This window comes from Oncorhynchus gorbuscha, linkage group LG06 (genome assembly GCF_021184085.1).
Source record: "Oncorhynchus gorbuscha isolate QuinsamMale2020 ecotype Even-year linkage group LG06, OgorEven_v1.0, whole genome shotgun sequence".
In the NCBI taxonomy this organism is placed as follows: Eukaryota; Metazoa; Chordata; class Actinopteri; order Salmoniformes; family Salmonidae; genus Oncorhynchus; species Oncorhynchus gorbuscha.
This window is the reverse complement of record NC_060178.1, coordinates 23,529,912-23,554,738: the sequence shown is the minus strand read 5'-3', so window position 1 is coordinate 23,554,738 and position 24,827 is coordinate 23,529,912. Positions and strand designations below refer to the sequence as shown.

At 44.7% G+C, this 24,827-nt stretch overlaps 1 protein-coding gene across 1 annotated transcript in view; it reads left to right on the top strand.

Annotated features, from left to right (window-relative positions):
- Positions 1-24,439, top strand: part of LOC124037718 (metalloprotease TIKI2-like) — a 102,517-nt gene extending 78,078 nt beyond the window's left edge. Inside the window, exons 5-7 of the mRNA XM_046352704.1 lie at positions 21,565-21,661; positions 23,508-23,759; positions 23,974-24,439. Of these exons, the coding sequence (XP_046208660.1) occupies positions 21,565-21,661; positions 23,508-23,759; positions 23,974-24,211 (587 nt within the window). The 3' untranslated portion in view covers positions 24,212-24,439. The remainder of the gene's footprint in view (positions 1-21,564; positions 21,662-23,507; positions 23,760-23,973) is intronic.
- Positions 24,440-24,827: the final 388 nt, after the last annotated feature.

The following is a 24,827-nucleotide window of genomic DNA, read 5'->3' as shown; positions in this document are numbered from 1 at the left end:
TTATGGTAGGTTTGGAGGTATAGACTCTGATGTAGGGCTGGTGTAGGGTGGAGTTGGAGGTATAGACTCTGATGTAGGGCTGGTGTAGGGTGGAGTTGGAAGTATAGACTCTGATGTAGGGCTGGTGTAAGGTGGAGTTGGAGGTATAGACTGATGTAGGACTGGTGTAGGGTGGAGTTGGAGGTATAGACTCTGATGTAGGGCTGGTGTAGGGTAGAGTTGGAGGTATAGACTGATGTAGGGCTGGTTTATGGTAGGTTTGGAGGTATTGACTCTGATGTAGGGCTTGTGTAAGGTGGAGTTGGAGGTATAGACTGATGTAGGGCTGGTTTATGGTAGATTTGGAGGTATAGACTCTGATGTAGGGCTGGTGTAAGGTGGAGTTGGAGGTATTGACTCTGATGTAGAGTCTGTGTAGGGTGGAGTTGGAGGTATATAACTGGTGTATAAGATTTGGTGTATGGCCTGTGATGACCTCACCTGGGTGCCTGGTGAACAGGATAGTGCCAAGTCACCTGTTGGCCATCTGTCTGTCTGTCTGCATTCCTTCAGCTGACAGGCCGGTGTGTGTGACTATGTGTCTGTGTCTGTGTCTGTGTGTGTGTGAGGGCTGACAGGTAGTGTGAGCTGATGAGAAACATGACAGCAGCGCGGCCGTAACCGGGCAGTAACCCAGGAGTACAGACGCGAGCGCCAGGCCATGGAGAACTATGTTTCCTCTAGGTTCTCTCCCAGGCGCCTGAAGCAGCTCTCAGAGAAGCAGATATCAAAATATCCCACAGTCACCTTCTGACATCATCTTCTGCTAACACTTTACTTATGAAGTGTTAAATTGGCTGATAAATATGCATAGCACCTTATAGATTTAGCCATAGAGCATAGTACTGGTGAGGCCTATGGGAAAACTGTACTCTGCCATCGTCTTCTTTCTGTCAGTTTATTGGCTCAGCTCTGTCTGCCTCTGCTTTCATATCTGTCTGTCCGTCTGTCTCTGTCTTAATCATAGTATGTCTGTCTCTGTATCATCACTGTCTGTTTGTATTTCTCTGTCTGTGTCTGTCTGTCTTGGCCCATCCGTCCAGGGCCTTCTCTGACACCTTCTCCATCATCCCAGCTGCAGACTCTTCAGAGCAAAGCAGAGCTGGAGGAGAAATAGTGTTTATAAGAGCTCCTTCCTTCCATATGGCTGATAAATATTAACGTTCCCCGCTGCATTTGCCTTGGACGCCGTACTACAGGAACCATGTCCAGACTACAGAAAGTAAACAAGAACGGGAGGAAAAGAGCAGGCGTCCAGGTTAAGGCATTCTAGAGTTACCTGTGCCGTTTTATGACTTTTCCGGGGGTAATTAAACCATACGATATGTGTATAAAGTGGTTTGGGCAGGCCACCCATTTTGCCACAACACCCCCCCTCCCCTCCATCTTGCCACAGCATCTGCTTATTTATGAAAATCAAGGGGGGATCATGGAGTCATAACATAACAAGCAGAAAATAAATGCTCTATCCAACAGCAATTCTGAGTGGTCGTTACAGTGACAGTGTTGTTACAGTGAGAGTGGTGTTACAGTGAGAGTGGTGTTACAGTGACAGTGTTGTTATAGTGATAGTGGTGTTACAGTGACAGTGTTGTTACAATGAGAGTGGTGTTACAGTGAGAGTGGTGTTACAGTGAGAGTGGTGTTACAGTGAGAGTGGTGTTACAGTGAAAGTTGTGTTACACTGAGAGTGGTGTTACACTGAGAGTGGTGTTACAGTGGAAGTGGTGTTACAGTGAGTGTGGTGTTACAGTGAGAATGGTGTTACAGGGACAGTGTTGTTACAGTATGAGTGGTGTTACAGTGAGAGGGGGCTAGAGGTCGACCGATTAAAGGAATGACCGATTAATTAGGGCCGATTTCAAGTTTTCATAACAATCGGAAATTGGTATTTTTGGGCACTGATTTTGCCGATTTAATTATTATTCTTTTATTTATTTCTACCTTTATGTAAATAGGAAAGTCCGTTAAAGAACACATTCTTGGAGAGCACGTGATGCCGCGGAGCTGAGCAGACGTTGACAAACCGAGCTCTTCAAAGTTATTCTATTTTTACCTAAATAACAACGTTGAAACAATATTCTAACATCGGCTGATAAATTGTCAAGTACTTACCTTCCCAAAGAGCCATGGACCTCCGACCGAGAGGCAAGAAGGATGACCAAAACATTTTTGATTCCCAAGATAACGATAACGCTACAGCTAGCAAGATTAGCATTAGCCCTCATAACTCAGACGACAGTTCCAGACTGTTGCTCTCAGCAGCCTCTTGCGAGCCAGCCAACATGCTGGCTACTCTCCTCTGGGAAATTCAGGATGGTAACAGAGGTCTTTCTCTGAAAATTGATAAGAAATCGGCTGAACTCCATTCTTCCATTGACGACCTGAAATCCTCCATGAATGATCTCCTTTTGAGAACGACTGACGCAGAGTTGCGCATTAGCACAGTTGAAGATACCATCGCTAGACACGACCAGGTCTTGATACAACTGCAAAAGGACAATGCCTACCTCAAAAACAAGGTAAATCAGATGGAGAACCAGAGTAGACGTAGTAAATATCCGTGTGGTGGGATTGAAAGAGGACAGCGAGGGCCGTGACCCGGTCCATTTCTTCACTCGATGGGATCCCGGAGGTCCTAGGCATAATCAACTTCACCAAGCCGCTGGAAATCGAACGCGCCCACAGAACATCAGCGCCGAAACCCCGGCCAGATGAGCCCCCACGAGCCGTCCTGATCAGGTTCGTCCGTTTCAAAGACAGAGAGAAGACACTGCAACTTGCAAGAGCCAAAGGGGACATCACCATCGATGGAAAGAGGGTCAGCCTTTTCCCAGATATGAGCGCGGATCTCGCCAGACGCCGCAAGCAGTTCAGACCTGCCACCAAAGCACTGAAGGAGAAGAACATCACCGGCTACCTCATCCACCCTGCGCGGATGAAAGTTCAGTACAAAGGCCGAAGCCATCTCACCGGGAGAAGTGCACACTTTTCTCAAAGAACTGAGCAACGTCTGAGCCAGGACGGTCTCTCCGGGGGGATCAAATTCAGTTTGTTTGTTTTCTCTTATCCGGATAGAACTGCTGGTATCTCCCGGTCACTATAATTGATTTGTACATTTTCAACTAACCGTATCTTCCCGGGGTGAGTTCTATTACATTTAGAGGAGAGTATATTTTGGTTTAGTCCATATCTACTGGGCGAAGCAATAAGTGGGTTTAGGCCCACTGCTTTCCCCCTCATTTATGTTAATCTTCCGAAAAGAGACTCAAGCATCCCTTACCGTGGGCAGTAAATATTCAGCCATAAATATCTATTCACAATGTTTGTTTTCAAATAGAGAGCTCGCAGGTTTTAGTTTAAGCCAAGGTTTAGCTAGTAAGAGCGAGATGGAAAGCGAGCAGCAACGTATCTCTACAAGTGTATTCATGTTTGATTGTTGTTTTAGTCTGACAATCGGGGTGGGTGGGATTTTTTTTATATTTTTTTTTTATATGTTTATTGTTTCCTTCCTAAAGAGACACACATGTCACTTTTGTGCTCAAACCAAAGTTGAAATATTTCCTAATTATCTGCATATGATAGATTTCTATTCAGTTACATATTTGAAACCCAAACTATGCATAATCCACTAAAATATGTCACATTCAACGTAAAAGGTCTTAACAGCCCGATTAAAAGGAAAAGAGTCTATACATACCTTAAGAAATTAAAGGCTGACATTGTGTTTTTACAAGAAACACATCTTACAGCCAGTGAACACAAGAAATTGAAGAGGGAATGGGTAGGACAAGTTTTTGCATCCTCTTTTAACTCCAAAGCAAGAGGAACTGCAATTTTGATAAGTCGACACATCCCCTTCTGCGTCAACAACACCATCTCTGATCCCTCTGGCAGGTTTGTTTTGGTGCAGGGGCATATGTTTTCAGAGTCTGGGACCCTATTGAATATTTATGCTCCTAACTTCGATGACCATATGTTTATTCAGAATGTCTTCCTTCAGGTTGCTCAAGCACCACCAGGATGGCTACTGGTTGCTTTTTCTTTGCTTAGATTACAGTTCTTGATAGGTCTTCTGATAAACCCTCACTTCTTACCAAAGCCGGCAAGCTCACCATGTCATTCATGAAAGATCTCAATTTACTAGACATCTGGAGACAGTTGCACCCACAGGATAGGGACTACTCTTTTTATTCACACCCACACAAGACACACACACGCATAGATAACTTTTTACTTTCGACACAACTGTTTCATAGAGTGTTAGATGTCGAGTATCTCCCCAGATTGCTTAGTGACCATTCTCCTCTGTTATTATTAATCTCCATTCCTACCAAGGTAAACGGAGCATATAGATGGAGACTAAATTCTACACTCCTAAAGCAAACTGAATTTTGTGCATTCATCAAAGAGCAGATCAATATTTTTACTTTGACAAACAAACCCTCTGCTCCTGACAGCTTCATTCTTTGGGACACATTGAAGGCCTACCTGAGGGGACAGATTATTTCCTATACTAAAGGGATGAAGAAAAAACACGGTGCGGAACTGAGTGCCCTTGAATCTGAAATCTCCGAGCTCGAGAAAACCTACCAAAGAGGCCCGACTAAAGATCTATACAGGCTTTTGGTAAATAAAAAACTTAAATATAATATTCTGAACACATATCAAGCTGAGAGGGCCATCACTAAATCAAAACAGCGTTATTATGAGCTTGGAGAGAAAGCTCACAAAGTATTGGCATGGCAACTGAAAGCAGAGGAAAGTAAGAGGACAATTAATGCCATAGAAACTCTTACTAATGAGATATCTTTCGACCCTACTGAAATTAATAATACTTTTAAGAAATACTATGAAGACCTCTACACTTCCCAATCAAGTGATGATCTATCAGAGATCGACTCCTTTATCTCCTCTCTCAACCTCCCATGCCTGTCAGGGGAAGACAGCAAGCGCCTGAGTGAACACTTCTCAGTTCCTGAATTGTTGGAGGCCATTAAATCCTTACCTTCTAATAAATCTCCTGGGGAGGATGGCTTCCCTCCAGAGTTCTATAAAGAATTTAGGGAGCTGTTGGTCCCCTACCTTATGGAGGTACTTAAAAAGCCAGAGAAGACAACTGCTTTCCAAGGTCCTTCTCTCAAGCAGTGATTACTGTAATCCACAAGAAAGGGAAAAACCCGCTAAAGTGCGCCTCCTATAGACCAATCTCTCTCCTTAACACAGATTGTAAACTGGTCACCAAGATGCTATCTAAGAGACTGGAGTCATGTCTTCCTCTGTTGGTCAACCCAGATCAGACTGGCTTCATAATTAATAGATTGTCCTCCAATAATCTCAGACGGTTCTTTGATATAATTCACCTTGCTAACAAAAACAAAATACCTAGTGTCGCAGTCTCCCTCGACGCTGAAAAGGCCTTTGATAGGGTTGAATGGCCATACCTCTTTCGCATCTTGGAAAAGTTCGGTTTAGGTACCATGTTTGTAAATTTGATAAAATCACTCTACAAATCTCCTAAAACTAGGATTGCTACCAATGGGATTACTTCCTCCTCTTTCCCTCTTTATAGGGGGAACAGACAAGGTTGCCCAATTAGCCCCCACCTCTTTGCCCTCGCCATCGAACCGTTGGCTGAGGCTATTAGAACGTGTCCTGACATACATAGCTTTGAGGTGGGCCCCCATACCCATAAATTATCACTCTTTGCGGACGACCTTATCTTATTTCTAACAAACCCAGAACACTCCCTCTCTCACTTGCAGATCCTACTACAGTGTTATAGTTCTTTCTCTGGATATAAGGTACATTTTGATAAAAGCGAAATCTTACCGTTGTCTGTCTTTGACCATCATACCATCAAGCACAAGTTTCCTTTTAGATGGTCTCCTATGGGCTTCACATATTTGGGCATAATGGTGGATGGTAATCTGAACAACCTCTATAAACTCAATCTGGCCAGTTTGTTGCAAAAGATGGAGGTTGACCTTTGTAATTGGATGGACCTACCTCTCACTCTACTGGGTAGAATCAATGTAATTAAAATGAATGTCCTGCCCAGGTTTCTATATATGTTTCAATCTCTCCCTCTCCCTGTTCCCACAGCATTTTTTTCCTCTCTCGACAAACTGACCAGACGGTTTATCTGGCACGGCAAAACCCCTAGGGTTGGCCTGGATAAACTGACCCTTGATTACAGTCAAGGGGGCTTAAACCTCCCCAATTTTAGAATGTACTACTGGGCTGCACAGTCTAGGTTTCTGGCTCAGAGGTTTGACAATGGTCCCTCTCCCTCATGGTTGAACATTGAAAAGCTTGAGGTAAATGATGACACTGGGGCAGATTTGTTTTACAAATGGGACAGAAAATCTATAAAAACCATCACAGACAACCCTTTAATCATACATTCTGTCCTGGCATGGTGCAAACTGCATGAGCTGTTCGGACGAGGGGGATTCCTTTCCCCTAAAACCCCTTTATGGAACAACAGATTGATCCCTATGTTTTTCCAGAATAGTAACTTTAGAACATGGTCTGATAAGGGGATAACTCTTCTGGAACATTGTTACGGGGAGGGAGTTCTTATGTCTTTTGATCAGCTGAAACAGAAATACCACTTGCCTAACAGGGACTTCTTTAGCTACCTACAACTACGAAACTTTATTAGGGTGACTCTCAAGGGACAATGGAACCTACCTAAGATGTCACCTATTGAACAACTCTGCCACGCAGACCAACCACTGTTCAAGACCATTTCCCGTGTTTACAATGCTCTTATGTCAGGACTAACACTGCCTGGGCTAGATAAACCCTGACTTAGATGGGAGAAAGATCTGGGTATTGATCTTGATGAGGATCTATGGAGTGACCTATGCAGGGATGGGGTTACATCCACATTGAACTCCAGATACAGACTGATCCAGTTTAATTTCCTCCATCAGCTCTATATCACCCAATCTAGACTGCACAAGTTCAACCCAGAAATCTCCTCCCTATGTTTTAGATGTGGCTCAGATGAAGGAACATTCCTCCATTCCACTTGGCAGTGTTGAAAACTACACGGTTTCTGGCAGGGGGTATGCGATACCATATCCTCAATTCACGGGGTTGTATTCCCTATAGACCCGGAGGTCTGTCTACTGGGTAACTTTACTAACACCAATCTTAGGCAAAGCCATACTATAAAGCTAACAGAAATATTGCTAGCGATTGCCAAGAAATGTATTGCCTTGAAATGGAAATTGGATTCCTCCCTGCCAGATGCAATGTGGCTATCGGAAGTTAATAGTTGTATCCCTTTGAAGAAAATCACTTACTGCTTGAGGAATAAGTTAAAGACATTTTACAGAATTTGGCAACCTTTTATTGACTATATGGAGAATCTCCATATATGTGGAGAATCCCCCACATCTCATTGATTGAATCTATATATAATCCTCACATAATGTTTCACACGTAAAGTATAATATGTAGCCTACGGCAGGTGATCCAATGTCTCGTTATTTTTTCTTTTTTCTTTTTTTTTCTTATTATATGTTTGTTTATCGCTTTGGATAAAAGCGTCTGCTAAATGGCATATATTATTATTATTATTATTATTATAATTATTTTTATTTTTGTTACGCTCGTCTGTTACTGTCACTTTGTCCTATCGTTGTCTAATATCTTTTCACTTTTGTTTTGAATGTTCTTGGAAAATGCAAAAATAAAATATTTGTAAAAATATATATATAAAAAAAGAACACATTCTTATTTTCAATGACGGCCTAGAAACGGTGGGTTAACCGCCTTGTTCAGGGGCAGAACGACAGATTTTGCAACCTTACAGTTAACTACTCCAACGCTCTAACCACCTGCCTCTTATTGCACTCCACGAGGAGCCTGCCTGTTACGCGAATGGAGTAGAAGCCAAGTTGCTAGCTAGCCTTAAACTTATCTTATAAAAAACAATCAATCAATCATAATCACTAGTTATAACTACACATGGCTGCTGATATTACTAGTTTATCTAGCGTGTCCTGCGTTGCATATATTTGATGCAACACTGGGGGATGATTTAATAAAAGCGCATTTGCGAAAAAAGCACAATCGTTGGATGATTGTACCTAACCATAAACACCAATGCCTTTCTTAAAATCAATACACAGAAGTATATATTTTTAAACCTGCATATTTAGCTAAAATAAATCCAGGTTAGCAGGCAATATTAACCAGGTGAAATTGTGTAATTTCTTTTGCGTTCATTGCACGCAGAGTCAGGGTATGTGCAACAGTTTGGGCCGCCTGGCTCATTGCGAACTAATTTGCCAGAGTTTTACGTAATTATGACATAACATTGAAGCTTGTGCAATGTAACAAGGATATTTAGACTTAGGGATTCCACCTGTTAGATAAAATATAGAACGGTTCCGCATTTCACTGAAATAATAAACGTTTTGTTTTCAAAATGATAGTTTCCGGATTCGACCATATTAATGACCAAAGGCTCATATTTCTGTGTGTTATTATGTTATAATTAAGTCTATGATTTGATAGAGCAGTCTGACTGAGCAATGGTAGGCGGCAGCAGGCTTGTAAGCATTAATTCAAACAGCACTTTCGTGCGTTTTGCTAGCAGCTCTTCGCAAGCACAGCGCTGTTTATGACTTCAAGCCTATCAACCTCATGGCTGGTGTAAAATAGTCCTATAAATACTATATTAACTACAACCTAAAACCTCTTACCTTGGAATATTGAACTCTCATGTTAAAAGGAACCACTAACTTTCATATGTTCTCATGTTCTGAGCAAGGAACTCAAATGTTAGCTTTTTTACATGGCACATATTGCACTTTTACGTCTCCAACACTTTGTTTTTTCATGATTTAAACCAATTAATTAATTTAATTAATGTATTATATTAAGTTTTTAAAAAGTGTTCATGGGCCTCCCAGGTGGTGCAGTGGTTAAGCGCCAGCTGTGCCACCAGCGGGTGGGTTCGCGCCCAGGCTTTGTCGTAACCGGTGCGACCGGGAGGTATGTGGGGTGACGCACAATTGGCCTAGCGTTGTCCGGGTTAGGGAGGGTTTGGCCGCTAGGGATTTCCTTGTCTCATCGCGCACCAGCGACTCCTGTGGCGGGCCGGGCACAGTGCACGCTAACCAAGGTTGCCAGGTGCACGGTGTTTCCTCCAACACATTGGTGCGGCTGGCTTCCGGGTTGGATGCGCGCTGTGTTAAGAAGCAGTGTGGCTTGGTTGGGTTGTGTATCGGAGGACGCATGACTTTCAACCTTTGTCTCTCCCTAGCCCGTATGGGAGTTGTAGCGATGAGACAGATAGATACTAACAATTGGATACCACGAAATTGGGGAGAAAAAGGTTTATTCAGTAGTACAAATACATTTATTTTTTTTAATTGGTATCCGCTTTTTTGGTCCTCCAATAATCGGTATCGGCATTGCCATATGAAAATAATCATAATCGGTCGACCTCCAGTTGGGAGGTGGACTTATTCTCACAGGAACTGACTTTATATACAGATGTATCCAGCAGTATCTCCACCCTTCCTCTCTCTATCTATCTATCTATCTCTCTCCCCCATCTGCTCCTTTTATCTTCAGTGCTTTGTTCTTCAGGGAGCTCATCATGTGACTGTACTGTAAGAGCCAGACTGTTACTGTACTGTTACTGTGGTGTAACATCCAGAATCCTGGGCAGCAGCCTTCTACTGTAAGGACTGTGGAAGTACAGCATACCACACTGGTGATCTGGCCAAGACAATGTTGTACACTTTTCCATGGACAGAATGACACACAGCACCAGCTGATAGGAATTGGTTAAGAGCACACTCACAAGCACTTTCTCTTTCATTGGCCAACACACACACACACCACCTCTACATAACACACTAATATTCATGATCAGTTTGATGGGGAGGAGGTGGTGCGGCAGTGTGTTGGAGCAGTGTTTCAGAAGGTTCTCATTTGCTAATTCCTTGCTGCTGCCTACGTTCTATTATTGAAAACATCCCCTGGAATTTCCTCCAGCAACCACAGCCCAGCCACCACTTCACTGAGAAAGTGTGTTGCAGTGTGTGTGTGTGTGTGTGTGTGTGTTTGTTGGTGTGTGTTCGTCATGTGTGTGTGTATGCATGTGTGTCTGTAAGGGGACTGTGAGTTGTATGACCTAGATAGTTGTTTATTAATGACTACAGCAATAAAATACATAATCAATATTTATATTTACTTTTGTCTGTTGCACAGAGTTTTTGTGTGCACTATGTATGTGTGTTTATCTATACTAGGTTATTATTCGTGTCTGTTTGTTCAGACTTTAGATTTTTTTAAATAATATTAAAACAAAGAATATTTCAGTGCAGGTTTTTCCATTCTGTTGAAACCATGGTCCTATTGTTCCACTCTAGATATCTCCTGCTTTGTCACAACGTCTCCCTCGTTCTCTCTTTCTTCTCTTCTCTCTCTTCCTCGTCTGTCTCTGTCTGCTTTCCTGTCTGCCTCCATCCCCCCTGTATCACACTGACGCCATCTCTCTCTCTTCTTTAACTCCATCTGCTCTGTCTCACTCTGTCTTTCCATGTCATCCCCTCCTCCCAGTAGGAACGTTTTATGGATACAGAAAAGAGTACAGAAGGATAGGAGGAGAAACAAAGGGACACCAGTGAAAGATGACTAGAGGTCTTGCACTGATTGCTCTGTATTGTATTTGTACAGGTGTGTCAGTGTGTGTGTTTGTTGTGTTGTGAATGTGTGTTTCTGTATTACTGTATCAGTGTGGCTGTATTATTTGACAGTGGTGCCTCTGTCCTGTTTTAGTGTCCACCCTGTTGGGCTAACGTGTCACTCCCTGCCTCCCCCTCTCCTACTCACCCCCTCCCGTGCGTGAGACTGACGATGCACAGGCCCCGTCTCCCGTGTCACTGGGCTGGGGCGGGGGTCAGCCTTTTTTGTCTTGCATACGTCTTTAACTCAAACATACACGCACGCACACAGACACGCACACACACACACAAGACAGGCAGATGAGCACACACACACAGGAACACATACAAGGTCTGTCTGATATTAGATCCACCACAAGTCAGAGCTGAAGAGGTGCGATATTAAAACATAATCTTTGCATCAGTCATCTCCCCATTAGCAGCAGACCCAGTGTGGAGCCTCATCACTTGCCTGTCTCCAACTCTCCTTACAGTCTCTATACAGTGCAAGGCAGCAGCATGAAAATCTCTCACAAACATTTTATTGACATTATAACATATTTTACATACACTACCATTCAAAAGTTTGGGGTCACTTAAAAATGTCCTTGTTTTTGAAAGAAAAGCAAATTTTTTGTTCATTAAAATAACATCAAATTGATCAGAAATGCAATGTTGTCACGTTCTGACCTTTTTTTGTCTTTTATTTTAGTATGGTCAGGGTGTGAGTTGGGTGGGTTGTCTATGTTCGTTTTCTAGGATTTGCCATTTCTGTGTTTGGCCTGGTATGGTTCTCAATCAGAGGCAGCTGTCAATCGTTGTCCCTGATTGAGATCCAGATTTACGGAGCCTGGTTTCTATTGTGTTTTGTGGGTGGTTGTTTTCTGTCTTTGTGTGTCTGCACCAGACAGAACTGTTTCGGTTGTTTTCTTTGTTGTTTTGTTATTCAGTGTTCAGTTTACATTAAAAAAGATGAACACGTACCACGCTGCGCATTGGTCCTCACCTTCTTCCCAAGACAGCCGTTACAAATGTAGACATTGTTAATGTTGTAAATGACTATTGTAGCTGGAAACGGCTGATTCTTTTACTGGAATGTCTACATAGGTGTACAGAGGCCAATTATCAGCAACCATCACTCCTGTGTTCCAATGGAACGTTCTGTTAGCTAATCCAAGTTAATCATTTTAAAAGGCTAATTGATAATTAGAAAACCCTTTTGCAATTAAAGCAATACAACTGGCCTTCTTTAGACTAGTTGAGTATCTGGAACATCAGCATTTGTGGGTTCGGTTACAGGCTCAAAATAGCCAGAAACAAATAACTTTCTTCTGAAACTCGTCAGTCTATTCTTGTTTCTGAGAAATGAAGGCTATTCCATGCGAGAAATTGTCAAGAAACTGAAGATCTCGTACAACGCTGCGTACTACTCCCTTCACAGAACAGCGCAAACGGGCTCTAACCAGAATAGAAAGAGGAGTGGGAGACCCCGGTGCACAACTAAGCAAGAGGACAAGTACATTAGAGTGTCTAGTTTGAGAAAGTCCTCAACTGTCAGCATCATTAAATATTACCCGCAAAACACCAGTCTCAACGTCAACAGTGAAGAGGCGACTCTGGGATGCTGGCCTTCTAGACAGAGTTGCAAAGAAAAAGCCATATCTCAGACTGGCCAATAAAAATAAAAGATTAAGAAGGGCAAAAGAACACAGACACTGGACAGAGGATCTCACTTAGACTTTTAAAATGATGGACTTGGATTAGCTAACACATTGATATTGGAACACAGGAGTGATGGTTGCTGATAATGGGCCTCTGCACACCTATGTAGATATTGCATTAAAAATCAGCTGTTTCCAGCTACAATAGTCATTTACAACATTAACAATGTCTACGCTGAATTTCTGATCAATTTTATGTTATTTTAATGGACAACTAATGTGCTTTTCTTTCAAAAACAATAACATTTCTAAGTGACCCCAAACTTTTGAACGGTAGTGAATATTTTTCCTGACCCGTAATATATTATGTATGACACCTTCCACCGTTATCATTAAAATAACTACTGATAACTCATCTAGTCTAAAATGAGGAGTTTGGGCCCATAGTGCTAGCCTCTCTCTCTCTGTCAGGCCCATAGACTCTGTCCCTCTCAGGCCCTGAGGGTTGGTTTAGCGTTATCCGGTGTGCTGGTGGGATTCCCAGGCAGCTCTAATTAGATGGAGGGCTCATTAGACTGCGGGTAGATTGCATGCTTCATTTGTCTCTTGAAAACATATCACAGCTCATTCAGCACTAATGACTGCTACGCCACATTGCATTAAAACATGTACTCTCACTCCATCTCCATAACTCTCCTCTGGCTAATACAAATACACATGCACACACACTTTCTCTGGCACGCAGACAAAAACACACACGCGTGCACACACACACACACACACACACACACACACACACACACACACACACACACACACACACACACACACACACACACACACACACACACACACACACACACACACACACACACACACACACACACACACACACACACACACACACACAGGCGTGCACACACACACGTTTTGCATGGACACAATTTGCGTAAAGTCTGTTATGAATTATTATGTATCAGCTGATCTGAGAGCTAAACCTGACTAGCATGTGGCAGAGGGGGCTTATTGCAATAAAGAGGGGATGAGGAGGTGAAAGTTGGAGGGCAGGAAATTAAATGATGAAAGGTGGAGAAGGAATCAGATGAGAGAGATAAATAGACCATTGTGGGGGTCTACGAGATGCCATGGCTTCTATCACGTGTCTACATCGCATAGCAGTCAGCGTATGTGTGTGTGTGCAAGATAGGGAACCTTTCTCCAGACGCCTGCCAGCTGCCCTCACCCCCCCGTCCTAGCAGACAAGGAGTTAAGACCTCAGCTGTCAGCAACAAAAACAAACAGAGGGGGCAATTTTGACTAAATGTTTTAAACCCACCACAGGCCCAACCCCTGCAAGTCCCTGTCGACCCCATCTCTCTTTCCCTCTTTTTCTCCCTGTACACTTTCTCTTTCTTTCCCCACTCTCTTTTTCCCTTCTCTCTCTCTCTGTCTCTCTCTGCCAGCAGGTTAGCAGCAGTGACAGTAGCATGTGGGGTCTGGCAGACAGACTGAGACAGACAGTCTAAATATTTAAAGCCAGCAGGAAACACTTGAAATGTTCCAACAGAAATCCACTGACCCCTACAGCCGTCCTGACTTGGTCCATCCACTGACCCCTACAGCCGTCCTGACTTGGTCCATCCACTGACCCCTACAGCCGTCCTGACTTGGTCCATCCACTGACCCCTACAGCCGTCCTGACTTGGTCCATCCACTGACCCCTACAGCCGTCCTGACTTGGTCCATCCACTGACCCCTACAGCCGTCCTGACTTGGTCCATCCACTGACCCCTACAGCCGTCCTGACTTGGTCCATCCACTGACCCCTACAGCCGTCCTGACTTGGTCCATCCACTGACCCCTACAGCCGTCCTGACTTGGTCCATCCACTGACCCCTACAGCCGTCCTGACTTGGTCCATCCACTGACCCCTACAGCCGTCCTGACTTGGTCCATGTTTTCAGGAGACCGTGGGTCTCTGAGCGTCCACAACAAAGTCAAATCAAATCAAATTGTATTTGTCACATGGTTCATAAACTACAGGTGTGGACTAACAATGAAATGCTTACGGGCTTACTTACGGGTACGAGGTAATAACTTGTATTTCGTGGGCGATTGTACCTGTCTCTGTGTTAGTCACCAGATAGGCTGTATTAGTTTCACTCGTTTGTTGTTTTTGTATTTTCAGTTATTTCATGTACCGCATTATTCTTCATTAAAAGTCATGAGTAACCTACACGCTGCATTTCGGTCTGACTCTCTACAAACAACAGACGAAGATCATTACACTGGACTTGGTGCATCGGTACCTCGTGGTTGACCTATAGGGGGTAGATGAGTATAAATATACAAATTATTATTGCTGAGTTCGTTCATTGGGGGACCAGGATCGGGACACGACCATTCACAATTGTCGGTCATCACACCCCACCAGTCAAGGCACTCCGAGGGTCTCACCCACAGGGGGTAGAAGAGGGTGTAATGACCTGGAACCCACTGGCTCCAGGTCATTACGTAAACAGCTGTGAAAGGTTGCTATTACCCAAGGAATAATTCCATGTATTACATATAAAGAATGGCCAGTCGCAAAATCCTGCACGGAGCCTTCACCGTGCGCTGCCACCAGCTCATCAGAAGTAAGAAAGGAGGATATAAAGATAGCTCTTCCGGCTCTCTGGAGTGAACTCTCATTTGGCCCGACAGTTTGATAGTGTGTGCAATGCTGCAGAAGTCTTCTTTATTTTCAGTGTGCATTTGGGGAACAGGACTGGGACACGATCGATCCCGGTCATCGGTCATCAACCCCCTCTGATGGAGGCACTCATTGGGCTGCATGCATAGTAGGGTTGGCTGGTGTCCAGATTTTCATACCTTCATACAGTTCCCATAACAAAGCATCCTTCACTCATGCTGCCAAACATTCCCTCGTAAAACTTACCATCCTACTGATCCTCGACTTCGGCGATATCATTTACAAAATAGCCTCTCACACTCTACTCAGCAAATTGGATGCAGTCTATCACAGTGCCATCCGTTTTGTCACCAAAGCCCTGTGTACTAACCACCACTGCGACCTGTATACTCTTGTTGGCTGGTCCTCGCTTCATACTCATCGCCAAACCCACTGGCTCCAGGTCATCTACAAGTCTCTGCTAGGTAAAGCCCCGCCTTATCTCAGCTCACTGGTCAACATAGCAGCACCCACCTGTAGCAAGCGCTCCAGCAGGTATATCTCACTGGTCATCCCCAAAGCCAATTTCTTCCTTTGGCCGCCTCTCCTTCCATTTCTCTGCTGCCAATGACTGGAACAAACTGCAAAAATCTCTGAAGCTGGAGACTCTTACCTCCCTCACTAGCTTTAAGCACCAGCTGTCAGAGCAGCTCACAGATCACTGCACCTCATCTGTAGATAGCCCATCCAATCTACCTCATCCCCATGCTGTATTAATTTATTTATCTTGGTCCTTTGCACCCCAGTATCTCTACTTGCACATTCATCTTCTGCAAACCCTGCCATTCCAGTGTTTAATTGCTATATTGTAATTACTTCGCCACCCTGGCCTATTTATTGCCTTACTTCTCTTATCCTACCTCATTTGCACATGCTGTATATTTTTTCTACTGTATTATTGATTGTATGTTTGTTTATTCCATGTGTAACTCTGTGTTGTTGTTTGTGTCGCACTGCTTTACTTTATCTTGGCCAGGTCGCAGTTGCAAATGAGAACTTGTTCTTGACTACCCTACCTGATTAAATAAAGGTGAAATAAGGGCCTCTATTTCTTTCCAAAGGTAAACTTGTTTTTTATGCACAGAACGAATTTAGGCAGCAGGGATCTTGATCCAGAATGGGATTGATTGTCTCTGCTGTAACCGAATGGCTTGAGCTGGCAAGCTAGCTACTTACTTAGCAAGTTAGCCAACCAAATGCATAGCTGGAGCCCTGAGATAATTTATTTGGCAAATCTTAGATACTTAACTTTTAGTTATAAGCTGTAGCGATGAAACCGAGGGGGTTTAAGCTTTAAGGGTGACCCAACTGGCACTGAAAATCATACGGTCAATAATACTTAATACGGTATATATGGTAGATACGGTATACCTCCTAAGCCTAATACATAGGATATAAAATCATTACAGAGAAGAAGGGGAGAGACAAGGAGAGGAATGAGGAGGAGGAGGGGAAACCCTTCTACAAAAATAGTGGGATTCCTTACTTTAGATTTACACGTCAAGCGAGAGGTACTCTGTTCAACGCCATGGTTCAGCTGGTTCAGATGCACTGCGGCTAGGATTTCTCTCCCTCGGTTTGCAGACTGGGAGGCTGGGAGGTGATTTATAGATGTGCTTGTACTGTAGAGGTGCAAATGTACACCCAGGGTTAAGGTGAAGGGATGCTGGAGTTATTAAACCTTTGTTACATTACTCATTCTCACGTTGTGGAATATTACACACACACACACACACACACACACACACACACACACACACACACACACACACACACACACACACACACACACACACACACACACACACACACACACACACACACACACACACACACACACACACACACACACACACACACACACACACACACACACGTGAACGTACACATGCATACACGCACACACGTTGTCAATGCATGCACTCACACGCAAATGCACGCATGAACACACACACACACCCAAACATCAGATAGCACTCACATTTCCAATCAGGGTAGAGGAATCATTATTTTCAGTCCAGTTTTGTGGGGCTTGGTTCCACCCCTTTCTCTCTACCCATCCCTCTCTTCTTCTCTCTTTTTTCATGGTCTGTTGTTCCACAGCCTGTGAAGCAACAGCTTGTGTTTGTTTGCAGCATTGCAACAGTGCCCAGCGTGGGTTCTGTGTGTTGTGGTCTACATCAGTGTCCTACTTCCACCCTCTTCCTTCCCCACAGGGGTCCACCAGCCATCCTGACTGCCCATTCTCTGAGGGCATGGATCCCTCTCTCCTTCTGATGCTGATACAGTCTCCCTCTCTCCTTAAATCTGTCCTTATACTCATCACGCTCTATATTATAGGACCAGCTAGGTCACCCCTGATACAAGTCAGTATTCGACGTCAATTCATGTTTTAGGACGTCAGGAGATGACATGGAAACCGGCCACTAGGGACAACAGAGAGGGCTGTTACCTTCAAGAATGTTTCGGTTTTGCTAAGGCATTGCTAGCGATTTTTGTTTTACACCTATCCCAAAACGAAAAACTCCCTAGAAAGGCAGGAACCTAGGAAGAACCAGGCTCTGAGGGGTCGCCAGTCCTCTGCTGGCTGTGCGAGGTGGGGATTATAACAGTACATGGCAATTAAGGCCAGATTGTTTTCAAGATGTTCAAACGTTCATAATGACTAGCAGGGTTAAATAATAATCTGTGGTTGTAGAGGGTGCAATAGGTCAGTACTTCAGGAGTAAATGTCAGTTGGCTTTTCATAGCTGAGCATACAGCAGATATGAGAGTGAGAGAAAGAGAGAGAGAGAGAGAGAGAGAGAGAGAGAGAGAGAGAGAGAGAGAGAGAGAGAGAGAGAGAGAGAGAGAGAGAGAGAGAGAGAGAGAGAGAGAGAGAGAGAGAGAGAGAGAGAGAGAGAGAGAGAGAGAGAGAGAGAGAGAGAGAGAGAGAGAGAGAGAGAGTGAGTGAGTGAGTCGAAAACAGCAGGTCTGGGACAAGGTAGCACAGGATTCCATAACCGCAGAACAGTTGAGACTGGAGCAGCAGGACGACCAGGTGGACTGGGGACAGCCAAGAGTCATCAGGTCAGGTAGTCCTTAGGCATGGTCCTAGAGCCAAGTTCCTCCGGGAGGAGAGGGAATTAGAAGGAGCCTAAGGTTAATGCCTAACTTTAAAATTTGGAGTTAATGCCTAAACTAGATTCAGCTGTGGATGGTCAGGGCGGGGGGTTATTATAATTTGAACAATGAACATTGACAACAAATAAGCCAAAAGCATTATCTTTATCTTTATTTTTTAAACTTGAAAACCACTTGTTTTGTTGCCTGTTGCCAACCTCTGTTATAGGGATTACCTCTATATCCTCTCCTCATCCAGCGTTGCTTGATTATATTGACAGGGTGCAGGGGTGGGTAGAAGCAGGGATGGGTAAAGGAATGGAGAAAGGGGTGGATGGAAGGAGGGGTGCAAGTGAGGACAGGCGGTGTGAGTAATAAGGTGCTGACCCCACAAACCCCTCAGCCTGGGTGGCAACCAGATACACGCTACTATAGAGGAGAGAGGGATGGGGAGAGAGAGAGAAATAAAAATATAGAGGAAAATAGATACAGAGAGATTAGGAGAGAGATAGAAAGAAAGAATGAGGGAGGGGGCATCTTTTGGAAGGGAGAGATGGGAAGCTACTGTAGAAAAGTAATTAACTCTGGATTGAGGAGGAACTCCCTGGTAGGAGTGTGTTTGTAGCCCAGGATTTTCCAGTCTACCCTGACCAGTGGCACAACAGCAGGCAGGGCAGGGCAGGAAAGAGCTATTAGATCCATAAGAAGGCAGGACTTCTCTCTCATTAAGCCCATAATGGATTTGTTTTGGGTTTGCCCTATGAGCCGCCTGCCTCTCTTTTACTGCTTCTTAGCACCACATTGTTTACAGTGATCTAAATCCTCAGTGATCGAAATCCTCAGTGGTCTAAATCCTCAGTGGTCTAAATCCTCAGTGGTCTAAATCCTCAGTGGTCTAAATCCTCAGTGATCTAAATCATCAGTATTCTCAATCATTAGTGATCTAAATCATCATTGGTCTAAATCATCAGTGGTCTAAATCATCAGTGATCTAAATCATCAGTGGTCTAAATCGTCAGTGGTCTAAATCATCAGTGATCTAAATCCTCAGTGGTCTAAATCATCAGTGGTCTAAATCATCAGTGATCTAAATCCTCAGTGGTCTAAATCATCAGTGATCTAAATCATCAGTGGTCTAAATCCTCAGTGATCTAAATCCTCAGTGGTCTAAATCATCAGTGGTCTAAATCATCAGTGATCTAAATCATCAGTGGTCTAAATCCTCAGTGATCTAAATCCTCAGTGGTCTAAATCATCAGTGGTCTAAATCATCAGTGATCTAAATCCTCAGTGGTCTAAATCATCAGTGTGGCCACCAAATAAACACACTGGCTGGCCGAGTAGGGCCACATACCGGACAGAGCCACAGAAGTCTTTACAGGGAGGAGGATCTACTTCTACTTTTAGAGGGATGTGTGTGGCTACTAAATGTGTGTGTTGGTGTGTGGTGCAGGTATATTTGTTTGTTTGTGTATGGGTGTTTATTTGTGTAGATGTTTTGGGTGTGGGTGAGGGATTGAAGGTGTTTCACATTTGGTAACCTGGTTTGATTTCTTGGATGGTTTGTGAAAATTCTACAGAATATGTTTTGCTTTCATAAGACCTGAAAATAACCATTTCACGGGGGGATTTGCGCGGCACACACTCTACGTGGCGTTAGGAAGCTTGCCTGTGTACAACGGACATAAAGTTCCACGCAACTTCCGCTGTCGTGTCACAATACCTGGTACTCTGGTCACAGATTTTGGAACCTTTACACACGCAGGTCCAGGATTAATTTTCGCCAGGGTTCAGGTACCAAAGACGCCAGGCTCCGGATCATACAGGGGATACGCGACAGCGCCCTCACAAATCAAGAAAGAGAGAGGAACGCAAGATATCAGAAATGTATTTTCGACCTCCTCTAATGGTCTCTTGAGTCAGAAACAGTCTGACCACAGACAGTGAATACACACATTCACTCTGAGTGACAGGTCAGACCAGACAGACGGGAGGGTGCACTTGGCCCCCTGTAGCAGGCGTGTGTTCCTGGCTACAGTCCTGATCTCTGTGGCTGTTTGGTGTCTTGTTAGGGAGATGACCATACACACATATGCAGGCCCCTTCACACACACTTACACACTATCTAAAAGTGAGAAAATAAATAAGACGTCAAACAGACAGCTTGACCTAACAGACGGAATGCACAGGACTTTTTTCACTGACCGTAAAAGGGCTTCATAGCTGAAATGAATGAAATATCTGCTTGACAAAGACATGGGGATGATTGAATCTGCCATTCTGGGAGCAGCCTTCTGCTGTGGAGGGGCCAGGAGAGGAGAGTAGAAGGAAGAGAGAAGGCAAGAGGAGAGACGTGAAGAGAGGAGAGGAGGGGTGAGGAGAAATAAGTCAAAAGAGGAGAAAGAGGAGAGGAGTAGTCTGGGCCCCTCAATAGGGTGTCTGTCCCCTCCTCTTCTCTCTTCTCTGGAGGGGCTTGGTGTGGTGGAGGGAGAGTGCTGTAATCTGGCCGTCTGATCTGACCGACACTCGGCGGTAGCCTCTCCTCCCTCCCCTGCCAATCCCCACGCAGTCTTTGAACTCCGCCGCCAAGAAAGTGTAGCGCCGCCTTTTCTCCCCTCAGGAATGATCAGACAAATCATAATAATAAAATAGAGGTTTGGGAAAGCAGGCGAGCTAGGGCCCTTGAAGATTGCCAGCGTGCTGTTAACAAGCTGGGGGAGCGTGCTGGGGGGGTGATGTCAGAGAGCATTAGGCCGTATTACTGGGTTGAGTGACACCTGGGATTATTCACGGTAGGGAGGAATAAAACTGCTTTCATCAATGTGTGGCTGGGACCTGTCTGTTTGATGTCAGAATGAAGGAATCAGAAAAGAACAAGGGGTTTGAGGAAGGGGGCCAGGAGCAGAGTGCACTACAATATGGGGTCAATAAGGGTCAGTACATAGGAACAAGTGCAGAGAAAGATCAAGGGTCAGTATATGTTAGGAACTAAGGATGGCCCGTCTGCCACCTTAAACAGTTGAACACATCGGACCAAATGTGGATTACCAATCATTCAGCGAGCTGTTGGCGTCTGACTACCGACATTTTCGTGATATTCTACATGTGAAATTGGTTTGCAGTCGGTTCACAAAGTACTCTCGGCAGGATAACCCCTGTATTCCTGTCTCTTCAGACCTCTGTTTTAGACTAGAGACTATCTTGTAGCCTGTCATCATGACTAAGGAGAAGACATTTTCTGGACCACATGGCCTGATCAGGGAAAACTCTTGGCCCTGTCTATCATGTACAGCATTATTTGAGATGTGAACTGACCTGTTGTGTTTCCTGTTAGGTCACTTCATGGGGAACCACAGTGTGTTGGACATCCTGAGACAGGAGGGCTACAAGGTGGTGCACGCACCATCACACTACCAGGAACCAATCACAGAGTGAGTACAGAGACACTCCCCGCCCACACCGTAGGGCCACAACCAAAACACATGCACACACATTGACATGTGTATGGGCATTGGGCACTAATTCATATGAACATTCACAAACACACAGTCTCAGATTTACCACGGAAGTTTACGATACCACATCAACCGTATTCACTCCAGAGCAGAAACACATGACATGTACTAATTGACACCACATAGATGTGCTAAATGTAGCACACATGCTTCGGTACATGTAGTACACCTTTACAACCAGACCTCAACTATGTAGGAATCCCTTGATTCCTCCATCTCTCCCTCCCCCCGCCAGCTGTGAAAGGTAGGCCAGCCCGCTCCCAGCAGCCCCTTGGCATGGCCATCTCACAGAAAGAGCCTCAACCATCTGCCTCCTGAAGAGGGGTGCTGCATCTCCTCATGGAAACCAGTCCCCAGTCTCCCCAGTGAACTTTCCCACCCCTGAACACCCGCATGCTGGGACAGGCTCCCTATCACCCTGCAAGCAGCAGCAGTAGCAGGACCTGGGGGGTTGATCTAAGGCCCGTGCAGGTCGGGCCCATTAAAATAGCAGTGCTAATGGTTGCAGCACTCACTGGAACCAGGGTGAAAATGGACAAATGAGGACCAACAAGGGAAATCACATAAAGCAGAGCTACAGTAAAACATCTCCTCCATCCACTGCTTTTACAAACTCACTTCCTTCACTGCGAATTACAGCTGTAACAAAACTATTCCTCCCTGGCTCATACACAGAGCAGGCCCAGGCCCAGCCTCAGCCGAGCTGCGGGCCACAACACTTCTGCTTTAAGAACTGACTGATTGTGGTCGAAAAACACACAAAACTGCTCCAAACACTTTGTGCTCTCTGATATGAGCTGACAACAATACAATGTGGCAGGAAGCTTTTCCGGAGGTTATGAAGTGTAAACCTCAAAACTGGGCCTGCACCCAGAGGCATCATGTGTTTTCTGCTCAATAGAGAGATTATGACAAAAGGAACCAAAGCAAAGTGACTCAGTGTAGAGTGGCTGTAGCCCACAGCAGCCAGCATCTGTAGACAGTGTAATACTGGCGAACACAGAGCTGAACAGTGTGTGGTCTGGATCTGGGGCCTCATTGGGAGGTCAAACCTCCAGGGTGTTTACTGACGGGAAAGCAATATGACCCTTCATATGCATAGTAGGCAGAAGTTGCGCCTAAACGTTAAGGTCAATTAGAGTGTTTTCTGATCCTAGATCTATGCCTACAGGCAACTACCGGTAATCAGATAGGGAAGGAAGTGGCATAAATGACAGGTAAGGAATGTGGATCAGTGTAGGACCAAGTTCCAATGCTTTTGAAATGTATCCTCCTTTCCTGCTCTCGTATGACGGTGTTGATCAAAGCAATGTAACGGAAACCTTACTTTGCCCTATCTGACCGTGTTACATCCTTGACTACTTCAAGCAAATGAATATGGTAAGGATACATTTCTAAGGTATTGAGTTGTCAATGTGGTCAGAGGGGTTACAGCTTCCTCCCTTGTGGCAGATTTGGATACTCCGTAAACTCTTTACAAGCACAGAGGACATTGTGTCCCTGTTGGAAGTTCAAAGCCCTTTGGAGCCTATAGGTAGGCTGGAGAGAACCGTGGTGGTCAGGTCACCTTAAACCACGCACCATTTCACATTCGCACACAACCTCGAAGGAGAACTTCCCTAAAATATATTACATGACATAAATAAACTACTCACCAACATTATTCTGTTATCTTTCATCTTTTCTAGTGACAAGGGCACATACATCCAGGTCTATATCACAATGTTCTAATATTTAATAAGCATAGTTCTTTGTCCCACAGAGAACCAACAGAAAGCCCCAGCGATGGGGGCTCCGATGCGGGTACAGTCTCTCCGTCTGACTGGGTGACCAGTCCCTCAGACCTGGATGATGGGCTGGAGGGGCTGGAGGATGAGGAGCTGCCCCACATGCTGCTGCCAGACAGCCTGAGCCAGCTGGAGGAGTTTGGGAGACACAAGCGCCCTCGGAAGGCCCACCGTGGTCACAGCCGCCCCCGCCTCTTCAGTGACCTGTGGGTCCGCATTGGTGACAGGTGAGAGGAGCACAAACACACACACTGTCTCCAGCTCTGTATTGAAACAATCCAATGGCAACAAAGAGTATCATAACATGAAGAGAAGCAGACAGTGTAACTGCACACTCATAGGACAGGATGAGCACTCACACAGCGAGAGACAGTAACAAGATCTGTCAGAAACTACTGCAGTGTTCCAGTTAACCTGACTGATCTGGTTCTCACCCTCCAGCACCACACCTCCTCAGCCTAATGTGAGGATAACCAATGGCTACGTGACAGTGGAGCCCGCCCTCACCCACCAAGAGCAGCGCAGGAGGGCAGATCTCTACCCCTCCATGGAGGCCCCCAGCAAGGCTTCCCCCTCTGCCCTGCCCACGCCCAGCTCAGCCCAGCCCAACACTGGCACCACCCACTCTCTCACCAACCTGCTAACATTGCTTATCACTTACCTGCTGTTCACCTCCTGACCACACAGTGGAGCTCTCTCCACACACACACACTGACTGTCTCCATACCTGAGTGAGCATTGTTATGTGCCATAATCCTAGAACATACAAATATCTACATATAAAGATTCTGCAAACGGGAACTGGAGGTGGATATTAACTGCTATGGGCATGGAACATACATTACACAGATCATTAGAACATTTTCACATTCACAGGACATGGATATGAGGGTTGGGACAGACACAGACAGACAGACAGACAGACAGACAGACAGACAGACAGACAGACAGACAGACAGACAGACAGACAGGGACCTCTGAGACAGACCGGTCCATCTTCAGGCTTCTGTGAAGGGAGATGCAACAGTCTGTGAAAAGTTATTTAAACTCACACTGTGTGGAATAAGCTTTTACCCATGATAAAATGGATAAACGGTCTATCAGACATCTAATGGAAGATACTATATGGCATCTATATTATGAAGTTGTCAGTTGTAGAGGCTGAGTCTTTAAACCTCAAGAAAAAAATATGATAGAATAATGAGTATAGCACAAGGTCTGGAACTCTCAGAGGAGTCTAGAGAGGTGTCAAACCACCTTAAATTAAATATTATTATGAATAATATTGATATTAA